The sequence below is a fragment of the Catharus ustulatus genome, chromosome 3 (assembly GCF_009819885.2).
Source record: "Catharus ustulatus isolate bCatUst1 chromosome 3, bCatUst1.pri.v2, whole genome shotgun sequence".
NCBI lineage: Eukaryota > Metazoa > Chordata > Aves > Passeriformes > Turdidae > Catharus > Catharus ustulatus.
The window spans coordinates 2,985,032-2,995,963 of record NC_046223.1 but is presented as its reverse complement, the minus strand read 5'-3'; the positions used below and the strand labels follow the sequence as shown (position 1 = coordinate 2,995,963).

Here is a 10,932-nt window from a genome sequence, read left to right as displayed (position 1 = left end):
GTCGCGTGGCAGTCGCGTGCGGGTCGCGTGCCGGTCGCGTGCCGGTCGCGTGCCGGTCGCGTGCCGGTCGCGTGGCGGTCGCGTGGGGGTCGCGTGCCGGTCGCGTGGCGGTCGCGTGGCAGTCGCGTGCGGGTCGCGTGCCGGTCGCGTGTCGGTCGCGTGCGGGTCGCGTGCGGGTCGCGTGCCGGTCGCGTGGCAGTCGCGTGCCGGTCGCGTGCCGGTCGCGTGGCAGTCGCGTGGCGGTCGCGTGGCGGTCGCGTGCCGGTCGCGTGTCGGTCGCGTGCGGGTCGCGTGCCGGTCGCGTGCCGGTCGCGTGCCGGTCACGCGGCAGCCTGCGGGACACCGCGGGGACCCCCCCCCCCCGTGTGTCCCAGTCGCTGCTGGAGACCCAGGACGAGAACCAAGCGCAGATAACCATGTGTTGTCTTACACTCTCCCTAAGAATAAAAACCCCCGAGCAGGTCCCAAAGCAGCTGCACCCCCTTGCTCGAGGCTGGAAGGCGATGGGCAGAGCCCGGCTGGGGATGAGGATTCCCGAGTGCAGCGTCTCCACCGGCTCCCTGCCCGTGGCCAGCACGCGGTACTTACGGACCAGCTGGAACAGAACATCCCTGTCAGTGTGCTGGGACCTGGGGCTGACCAGCTAGAGAGGTAAAACCCCCAAAAAGTGAAGCTGTTGGAAAAGAAAGAGTGCTAACAGCAGAGCAGCTAACAGCAAGAGTTCAAGCTGGCACAACACTTTAAAGTCCCACTTCAGCTTGAACTCAGATGATTTAGCTGCTTTTTTTTTGTCTGAATAACGATCCTGCTACATATTTGTTTCTGAAGAGTAGCAAGAACCACTTTTTTCTGAATGAAACATGCTCAGGAGACACGCTGTGACTGAGCAGACAGGAGGGGTCAGTTCTGGTTCTCGTTCTCAGCAGCCAGCTTCCCCACAACTTGAAACTGTGTGAAATCCCAGGTTCTACTCACAAAGGGAGCTTAGCAGGATACTTGTGCATCCTTAGATCTATGTTGGTGTAAAAACACGGGCGTTCCCCCAAAGAGCCAGCTAGGACTGTGAGGCTTCTGTTCCCCTGGTAAAGGACTGGCATCCCATTGGGGTATGAGGAACCATGGAGGGCATTTGGTTTTACTGAGTGAGCCCAACCCAAGGGTTTTAAATTCTCAGTACCCTATGGAAAAGGACAGACACCACTGATAGGAACCTGCACGGGGGTTGATGTGGGAATGACTTCCCCAGCCACACCACCACTAACTCATCAAAGGATCCCCCAAGAGTATCCTCCTTTCTCACACATCACTTTTCAAAGGCCATAATCAGAACACAGGCTTTGTGTATTTTGGGAGTCTTTGGGCTGAACTGGGGCTTAACAACTTTGCAGTGCATGCAGGTACTTATGGCTCCCTAAGATACAATCCCAGCAACTGCCAGCCTTTTTCCCTACAGGCAAATGTTCTGGCCTTTCGACTGGGTTAAGAAGTAAAAAGGGCTCTTAACTACCGCTGTTCAAGCATTTCTCACCCACTTTGCAGCTAAATTCCAGGTACTTTCTTCTATGGAAAAGAGCTTAGAATCTTGTCTCCTACAAGCTTAATAGTGGTGATTGTGTGCAAGATAAGAGGTTTTCCTGGTAGTTAAACAAAGGGCTGTTTCTCTGAGGAGTGAACACAACAAATGTCAAGTAGGGAAAGTTTCTGAAGCCCATGTTAAAAATCCAAAGGCTGTTTCTAAATGGTGGATCGGACAAGAGCCGGGGCAGTGGAGAGGAGCGGAACATATATTTGAAGAGGCTTTCAGTGAGGACATGGTGATGTAGAATACTGGGACTGTGTCCTGAAAGTGGAAGGCAGTATTTGGCATCTTTGCACCATACAATTAACTTGATTTTTGTGCATCTTGAGTGCCGTTAGACTTGAGTGAGACACGTATGGAGCACTTTGTGGTCATCAAAGGTACCCCTTTGTTGTACTTGCAAATACAGCAACAGTGCAGCAGAGGCTCAGCGCTGGCTGCTGCTGCTGTTTGCCAAGTACAAACTGGGCACCGCTGGACAACGTAGTGTGGGCACATGTAGCCACACACACCAGACTGAGACATTTTCTGTATACCTCCAATGCAGGAATATTTTGGCAGCAAGCTTTAAACTTGTATTCTATCCCAAATTTATATTGATTATAAGTTGGTATACAGGAAGAGACTAATGTAGCCGAGACAGGAAGTGATGATTATCCCTCACATAAAATTTAACTGTGTATAGGAATATAGAATGGGGATGAAATACCTGTGTAACTCTTAGAAAAAGGAAACATCTCAGACTACAGAAGCCATACTTAGTGGGAGGGAGGTTAAATAAACCCCAAAGAATTCAAGAATGCCAACACAACCCCAAACCACTGGGGAGTTACTCTAATCCTTTTGATTTGAGAGTTGGAAATATACCTGAACTACATCATGAGTAAAAAGTCCATCCTCCAAAAGGAATCAGGTGCTCTGTGGCCCATGTGGATCCTCCCCATGTATTTACTTCTGTGCTATTCCTTAGAATCTCATGGAAATCTAATTCGGTGAAATCAGTCTTCTCTCACTTCCTGGTAGAGTGTTCCTTCAGTCACAACTATATGTTTCTTTACAATTCCGACCAAAAAAAAGTGTTAATGACAGGACAGTCAGACGCAATCATCAGGGGCTGGGAACATGGAGAGCAGGCTTACAGGCAGGTGTGTTCAAAAATACCTGAGAGGTGGGCCATCCCACACCTGCTCTGGCTCTATTCTTGCCCTTGCTCTGGTCTCAGGCAACACAGCAAGGTTAGAGGATTTCCCCCATCAGTCTCTAACACTGTGTTTGTCCTTCACACCCACTGGTGACCCCTTCAAAGCACTTTGTTTACTATTTTCAGATTCCTCCTAAGTATTTCTGGATGCACCATTCAATAGTTCTTGTAGGAGTTACACTTGCTTTGTTAGTGCTCTGAGATTTCTATTAACTTTGCCCCCCTTTTTTTCCTCTCTTAAGCATTTAAATACATCATTTTCCCCACGCACAGCCATAATGGGACTTGTTACGTGTGCCCCTAAGGCACGTTTTCACATTTATTCCAGAAATAAACACCCAGGAGCACCATGAGATGACTTTCGCTAGTTTATTGTGTTGGCAGCGCTTCCCGGCAAGGGCAGAGCAGCAGGCTCAGAGCTGGACAAGCGCAGACAACCCTTTGAAATATGGAAACCCCAGAACCACGGAATCGCTGAGGTTAGAAAAGACCTCCGAGATCATCGAGTGCAACCCGTGATGGATGGATCCCCACCTTGTCACCCAGCCCACGAGTGCCTTGGACACCTCCAGGGATGGACACTCCAAACCTCCCTGGGCAGCCCATTCCAGGTTTGGGATCGTTGTTTGCAAATTCTCGGTTCTTTGTTGGGTTAGTCTGACACAGTTCGGGATCGTCGCTTCCATATCCTCGGTTCTTTGCTGGGTTAGTCTGACACAGTTCGGGATCGTCGCTTCCATATCGTCGGTTCTTTGCTGGGTTAGTCTGACAATTTGAGATCTTGCTTTGTGAAGGAAAGAAGTCCTGCTATTCCAAGGATGCTGTCCTTCCCCAGAAGCGCTGCTATTCCAAGGATGCTGTCCTCTCTTCCCGCACTGTATTCCAAGGATGCCGCCCTTCCCCAGCAGCGCTCCCCCCGGTGCAGCAGCTCAGGCAGCGCCCACCGAAGCGGCCGGAGGAGCCCCCGGGCCCCGCTGCCAGCTCCGGGGTCAGCCGGGCTGGGCTCAGGCCGCCTCCAGCTTCTCCTGCGCGGCGGCGAGGCGGCGCTGGAGGTAGCGCTGTCGCCAGCGCAGGAAGCGGCGGCGCGCCCGGCCCGCCTGCCAGCCCACGGCCACCCCGGCGGCGAAGGCGGCCAGCAGCGCCCAGCGCACCAGCCGCGGCCGCAGCGCCTCCAGCACCATGCCGCCCTTCCCGAGCCCCGAGCCCCGAGCCCGGCACCGCCTCCCGCTTCCGCCGCCGCGGGGGCGGGACCGGCCCCGTTAAAGGCGGCGGGGCCGGGGAGGTGCCGCGATCGCCCGCGCCATGGCCGAGGCGGCGGCGCAGGTAGCGCCTCGTCCCGGGCTCCTTCTTCCCCTGGCTCCGCGATTTCCCCGAAGCTCCTCACACGCTGTCTTGTGTTCCCCCCAGGATCTCCTGCTGGAAGCGGCGTTTGTCTCCGATGCGCAGTACAACAGGAATATTCCTTTTAAGACCTCTCCCGAGGCGGTCAGGTAAGGAGGGATGCGCCCCCTCGCTCCAAACGCACCTGTGGAGAGCTGAACACATCCGTGAGCAAACAGCAACAGCCGGAAAAATCGGGAGTGTTAGCGCTCCTCAAGGGTGAATGGGTGTGGTGCCAAAAACTGGACTTAAGCTCAGCCCATCTGTATGTTGAGGATGGGTAATGGCATAAAAAAGTTGTGGTTTGCTGGAGAGGAGAAAATAAAACTCACATAAAGTCTTCCGAGCCTCTGTGGGAACAAAAGGTTTGGGAGTCTGGGTCAGCCCTCAGCTGCTGGAGCAGCAGAACTGGATGGGTGCATAGTTAAATATTCCTTGTTTACTGTAATCAATATATTATATAATCAATATTCTGTTATTTAACCCTGTTCTGCCAGACAGCATCAGCTCCGAGACTGATTTGGAAACAAATTGCCAAATTCTTCGCTGGCAAAAATGTTTGGGACAGCAAATGCTGTTCTTCCAGGACACATTTGGGGACGTGCCCTGTAGCCTTTGTTTGTGGTGCCTGTGCCTTCTTCCCCCAGGCTCTATCGCCTCTACAACCACTGGGTGATGCGAAGAGCCACCTACTTCTTCATCTTCCTCAACCTGTCCCTTGCCCTGTTTGAGGAACCTGCTGCGTATCCACTCCCCTTCCTGGTGAGTTTGTGGTGTAGGAGCAGCATGTGCAGCTGCTGGAGCCAGCGAGGGCTGCTTGCTTCAGAGTGGTTGTCAGAGGTGCCAAGAGGCTGTGGATGGGGATGTTTTCATGGATATCTTTGGTCCTCTGCTCTGGTGAGACCCCACCTGGAGTCCAGCTCTGGGTCCCCAGCACAGGAAGGACATGGAAAGTTGGAGTGAGTCCACCACGTTGATCAGAGGGATGGAACAGCTCTGCTGTGAGGAGGAGCTGGGAGAATTGGGGTTGTTCAGCCTGGGGAAGCTTCAGAGTCACCCAGTTGGATCTTTCAGCACTTGAAATGGCCACCAAGAAAGATGGAGAAAGACTATTTCCAAGGGCCTGGATGCCAGGACAAGGGGGAGTGGCTTCCCACTACCACAGGGCAGGGATTAGATGGGATATTGGCAAGAAATTATCTCCTGTGAGGGTGGTGAAGCCCTGGCACAGGATGCCCAGAGAAGCTGTGGTTGCCCCATTTCTGGAAGTGTTTCAGGCCAGGTTGGACAGGGCTGGGAGCAACCTGGGATAGTGAAAGGTGTTCCTGCCCATGGCAGGGTGTGGAATGGCATCATCTTTAAATTCACGTTCTATTTATCAACAACGGGCATTCAGAGATTACTTTAAAATCAAAGTTTCAGTATAATATTTGCCTTTTCAGCCACTCTACCTGAATAAAACTGCGCTCATTTCAGGTTTTTTAGAGTTTTGTTGCATTGAACAGACTTCTAAGAACCCAAGGCCAGCAAATGCAATTAAAATATAAATACTGAAAGCTTTGCTAACACATAATGAGTGTTGAAGATCCCTGTAGGAATGGTCAAACTGAAAGTACTCAATCAATTAAGCAATGGCCTGTGCTCTATCTATATTTTCAAGAAATTTCAAAATAAAACAGCTATTTTAATGATTAAGACAAACTTAGTTATTTAATCCACTGATGTTACCTTCAGAAGTTCAACATGTTATACATACATACTACAAGGAAAAAAAAGTTTTAATTATCTTTGCTTCATTTAACAAAAAACCAAGACAGTATTTCAAGACAGAAGTCTCAAACACCCATATGAAGAAAATACTCTGAACAGTCTCAATATTTTTATGGCTTTTGATAAACTGGAGCCCTCAAATTTTATGGGCAGATGCAAAATTTACCATCTGAAAGGCAGCATAAACAGTTTGTTCAACTCCGAGACCTTCTCTGAGACAATTAAGCAAGAAATGTTACTTTTTCTTTGATGCTCCAACTACTCTCAGCTTCCTCCAACTCAAGGCTTTCCTACTGCTCAAAAACACAGGACAGATATTTTGACACTCATATTAAATCAGTGAAGGACAGAAATAAGTTGAGATATAGATGGTAGCTGACAGAGAGGCAGCTAACAGGCTACAACATAAAATGGCTGAGTAGTGCAAACTTAGTTAAGGGAGTAACCACTGATGAGTGCCTGACTGCAGAATACCCTTTATTCTAATTTTAATAAACAAAACAGAACTGCTTGGAACTACTGGTGATGCCTCACTGCTCTCCCTTTATAAACTCTATTTCTCCTCCCTTCCTCCCAAGTCCCTTTTCTTCTAAGAGCTAAGTTATTATGACAGAACCCTACTTCTTATGAGAAGCAACTTAAACCTTCTAACTGTTCAAGTGTGTGCATCTCCTGCAATTCTCTCTCTTATGGTTCTGAGTGCGAAGTTTTGGAGGACATCTTACAGAAACCAATCTTCCCTTTGCACATCTTTTGAAGAGGCTGGATACTCCTACAAAGACTGGGTGTTAATTTGTCTCCTAAACAAGAATGGCAGTCCCTATTTTTTTTTTTTCCTTTGTTTGCTCTTTTATAAATGCCTCGTTTCTCCTATCTCGAGATCTCAGAGTTGCTGCCAGGTGGGTGGATAGAATCACTGACGTACAGCCTTAGGTGAGTCAAAAATAAATACCACAAATTTGAGCAATCATTTCTCCATCCCTTCAACAGCCAGTGGCAGCAATAACTGGTACAGACCCACCAGTGCTCCACTACAAACCAGATTTTCAACAAACCCTAAGTGGTATCAATAAAGCACAGTTCAGCTGCTTTGTTGATCAAAGTGCATCAGAGTTCCTGCTTCTCTCCACCAGCCACAGCGGAGTCCGACGCAACGGGAACTTTGCTGCTTCCAGCAAAAACCGTTTCAAAAGCAGCCTCCTGCTCCTCCAAAGTCACAGCAGCAGGGGCTCCTCTGACAGCTGTGCTGGGAAAGGTTGGCTGCTGCTCAGGAATCCTTTCCAGGTCCACTGTTCTCCTACCTCTTCTTTTGCCCAGGATTTTGATGTAATTAGCTGGCACAAGTCCTGTTGTTTGGCCATCATAACTAGCCAGAAGCCAACCACGGATCTTGGGTTGTTGTTCTGAAGGAGAGAACGCAAAGGCATCAAGTTACAAGACAATTCAACAAAACTGAACAAAACTACTCTGTGAGTTTTATTAGAATGCAAATAATCACTTAATGAGGAGTAAAAATCAGTGTGCATGAGGAATTTGGTCAAATAAGGCGGTTTGGGGGCTTTTTGGTTTCAATTTTCAGACTCTTACAGTATAACTTACTTCACATGTGATGGGAAAATAAACAGAAAATCCAAAGTTTACCTTTGGGTGCTAATCTTAGCATGTCACCAGCACGGAAAGAAATTTCTTCTTCTGAGAGAGCATTGAAATCATATTCTGCTCTTCCAACTACATGGTCATCTTCTCCACTCGCCCAGTTACTAGACACTGTTTTCAAACACAAATCACAAGTTGGTGTGTTTATCAAAGGAATATGAAGAAAACACAAACTTCCTTGCTAACGCTTTTCCAATAGAGATGTGACAGAAGTAAGGTAAAAAGAAAGGTTTGTTGAGTAAATCCAACCAACACTTGTCCCACCCAACCCAAACTGCCACATCTGCTAGGAAGGAACCAGAAATTGAGAGGAATGATGATTCTGGAATCATAGAAAGCTTCAGCAGGAAACCACATCTTAACAACAGGTTACTTAAGCAGGCTGTCACTTGCATCACATGCCTAAAATTCAGTACTGTGCCCCATTATCTATTAATTACTATGGCTGCAGTGTGAGATTCATCTCTGTACAACAAAGGCAACAACAAAAGGAACAACACATGCTGCACTTCTCTGGTGCTGCAGGTCATCTTTACCTGTTTCTTCGTCACTGTACGTAGAAAGCAGCTTCCAGATCAGGTAGGGGCCTCCCAATATAACAGCAAAGAACAAGAAAATGGGCCAGGATTTTGCAGAGTTAGCCACCTTGTCTTCAAGGCCAGCACGAGCTACTTTGCCCTCACTCTCAGCCCACAAATCCTCGTTCTCACAGCTCTGCCGCAGACCCAGCAGGCGCTGCAGGCGTTGGTACAGGTACCTTATAGTTCTCACTAGAGCAAAAGCTGAAAACACCTTGGTGAAGTGGATTTTGAGGCGGGAGAAATGGTTGGCCACATCCAGCACGGCTCTGAAGCTGTTGTAGACAGCTGAGAAGGTGGCATCCATCATCATGCTGACGGAGGCGAAGGCGTGCACGATGCTCTCGATGGACTGGAAGGCGCCTCTGCTGCTCTCCTCAGCCTGCTGCACGAACCTGCTGGGGGGAATGGCATCGGCACAGAAGCGGTTATAGCCCAGCCCTCCGTAGCCATAGCTGTAGGGACTGTAGCTTCCATAGAAAGAGGTGCCATATGAGCCATAGCTTGGAGAGAAAGAACTGCTGTAGGCTGGCCTGAAAGTGCTCAGGCTGCTGCTTGCTGTCTGCTGGGATGGTCTTGGCAAAATGGGTGGAGGGATTCGCACCACCGTGGGTTGGCTGGGCCTGGTCAGCAGGTTGTCACCCAAGTCAGCAGACCTAAAGGAATTCAGAGAATCAAGATCAGCCCCCAAAGTTTAAGTTTTGCTTTCCACAGAGCCCTTGGCTAACTACATAAATACCACAGAGAGTTCTGGCAGTGCAGGGATAGGCAACCTGGGAGCCCAACACTCAGTGTGCTGCACAGTGTTTGCTGGAGGTAAAAAAAAAATCTGGACAGGGAACACAGATCCTTCAGGAGAACAGAACTCCCATAATCAGATATTCAGTGTAAACATGGAGCTGGAATGTAAACATGGAAAAAATTGTCTATTAGTCTATCATTTGTTGTGTATTTAATGTATCAACACATGAAATAAACAACCCAGAGCCATCAAACCTGCTGCTCTAACACCCAGGCCATTCTTCTGCACATGAAAGCCTCTCATATGCCCTAACACAAATTTTTAAGAACTTTCCAATCTAAAAGCTTTATTTCCAGCCCTTGTTCCCAGCTCTTCCATACAATGAGCCAATGATACAGCAGGAAGAAAGCTTGAGAGCTCCTGTGAATCCACTCTTAAAGGCTGGCATGACCTAATTGAGAATCTAATTATGCAACAATATGTGCAAGGGTTTTGGGGTCCCCAGTTTCCCTCTCTACCCTAACTACCTGATTACCTGTGTGCAGATTGTCAAGGGGTTGAGTTGAATCTACTACTGAGAAGTGTTGGCAGAGAGAGATCTTAATTTAGTAATTTTTCTTTTCCTTTGCATGCCCATAAGCTTAAATTGTTTTATCAATGCCCTTTGTAATAAAACTCAGGAAGTACTTGACTGGCATTTGAATTCTGTCAATCAGCTTTTTGTCCAACTTCTGCCAGTTAATTAAAAATATGTGTTTCATTCACATATTATCACCCTAAAAAAAAAAAAAAAAAAAGAAGGAAGTCAAGCTGGAATTGCTATGGAGCTGCTGCTTGCTGTATTATTTCTATAAAAGGTAGGGAACAGCTTCCTCTCAGCAAAACTTACAGGTTTCCACAGCAAAGAATAATATTTGTATCTTTACACTGCTGCTTTTTCCATCACAGACTGTAACTCCCTCAGCAGTTGAAAACAGGAGGAAAAATAAGTTATTATCCCAGCAAACAGAGCAACTGGAATTCAGTATGCCACACTACAGTCCTCTGTCCTGTGATCAGCCTGGGACACTCCACTTCAAAGCTGCCTGAAGCCATTTAAAATGGGGTAAATAAACCCAGAATGAAAAACCAACACCTAAGTGCTGGCTCAGCACGCTGCAGGGAACACTGAGCGAAGTTTCTGCTCAGTGCTGGGCCAACCTTTTGCCCAGTTTCAGCTCCCTCCAAGCGCAATCACCAGCACCAAGTGAAAAACAGGGCGAGCGAGTGTTCAGCCACCGAGCGAGCCTTCCTTGACTTCCCATAACAAAGGAGTTTACAAACACTTTGTGTGCACCCTTCTCCACGAGCAGGTTGGGTTTTCCGGGAGAGCCCCCAGCAGACGGGAACACACGAGGCTGACAACACACAGGAATCTTTTCCAAGTCCCAATCTTTTCCAAGACACGTAGCTCCCGCAGTCCTGCAGAGGCTCGGGGGCTCACAGAGCTGCACAACCCCCAGGCAAGGACTGTAAATGCCGCGAGGAATTCTCCCAGGAATGAACTTTTAATATTCCCAGGAACGGACTGTGAACCCGCTCTGCCCACCGATGACAACACAGCCCTCCCTTCCCCCGCACACGCAGCTTCCCCCTGACACCGCCGGGGTTCGAGCCCCAAGCCCCTCACGCCGAGCCCCCCCCTCCCCGCCCGGCACAATCCCCTCACGGCGCGCCGCAGCCCCAGCCGGGCCCGACCTTCGAGCCCGCCCCGGGGGAGCGGGCCCGGCCGGCCGGAGGGGCGAACACCCACGGCCACCGCGGCGGGGACACCCGCGGAGGGACGCCCGCACTCACTGGAAGGAGGGCGCGGTGCCCGGCAGCCGCCGGGACTCCCAGGGCTTCGGTGGCGGCGTCGCCGCCATCGCGCCCTCTCGGCCCCGCTTCGGCCTCGCTCGGCTTCGCTTCGGCCCGGCTCGGTTCGGGCTCGGCCCCGCTCGGAGAGGCTCGGCCCCGCTCGGCCCCGCCCACTCGCAGGCACCACGCG

The 10,932-nt window shown here is 49.7% G+C and overlaps 2 protein-coding genes across 2 annotated transcripts; both read right to left on the bottom strand.

The window, feature by feature from the left end:
* Nucleotides 1-3,135: 3,135 nt before the first annotated feature.
* On the bottom strand, nucleotides 3,136-3,961 carry MTLN (mitoregulin). The gene has a single exon (XM_042779150.1). It carries the CDS (start codon nucleotides 3,959-3,961, stop codon nucleotides 3,785-3,787), a length of 177 nt encoding a protein of 58 aa, XP_042635084.1. The 3' UTR covers nucleotides 3,136-3,784.
* Nucleotides 3,962-5,851: 1,890 nt separating this feature from the next.
* PEX13 (peroxisomal biogenesis factor 13) lies at nucleotides 5,852-10,858 on the bottom strand. Its single transcript, XM_033056520.1, has 4 exons — nucleotides 10,743-10,858; nucleotides 8,123-8,820; nucleotides 7,572-7,697; nucleotides 5,852-7,333 (listed from the first exon to the last, which is right to left on the bottom strand). The coding sequence occupies exons 1-4, from the start codon at nucleotides 10,808-10,810 to the stop codon at nucleotides 7,038-7,040; spliced, it is 1,188 nt and encodes a 395-aa protein (XP_032912411.1). The 5' UTR covers nucleotides 10,811-10,858; the 3' UTR covers nucleotides 5,852-7,037.
* Between the last annotated feature and the right edge of the window lie 74 nt (nucleotides 10,859-10,932).

Excerpts from the sequence above, each read along its gene's own strand:
- MTLN (XM_042779150.1), bottom strand. The coding sequence starts at position 3,961 with ATGGTGCTGGAGGCGCTGCGGCCGCGGCTGGTGCGCTGGGCGCTGCTG.
- PEX13 (XM_033056520.1), bottom strand. The coding sequence starts at position 10,810 with ATGGCGGCGACGCCGCCACCGAAGCCCTGGGAGTCCCGGCGGCTGCCG. Across the intron at positions 8,821-10,742 it reads GGCACCGCGCCCTCCTTCCA|GTCTGCTGACTTGGGTGACA; the intron begins GTGAGTGCGGGC and ends GAATTCCTTTAG. Across the intron at positions 7,334-7,571 it reads GCTAAGATTAGCACCCAAAG|AACAACAACCCAAGATCCGT; the intron begins GTAAACTTTGGA and ends TCTCTCCTTCAG.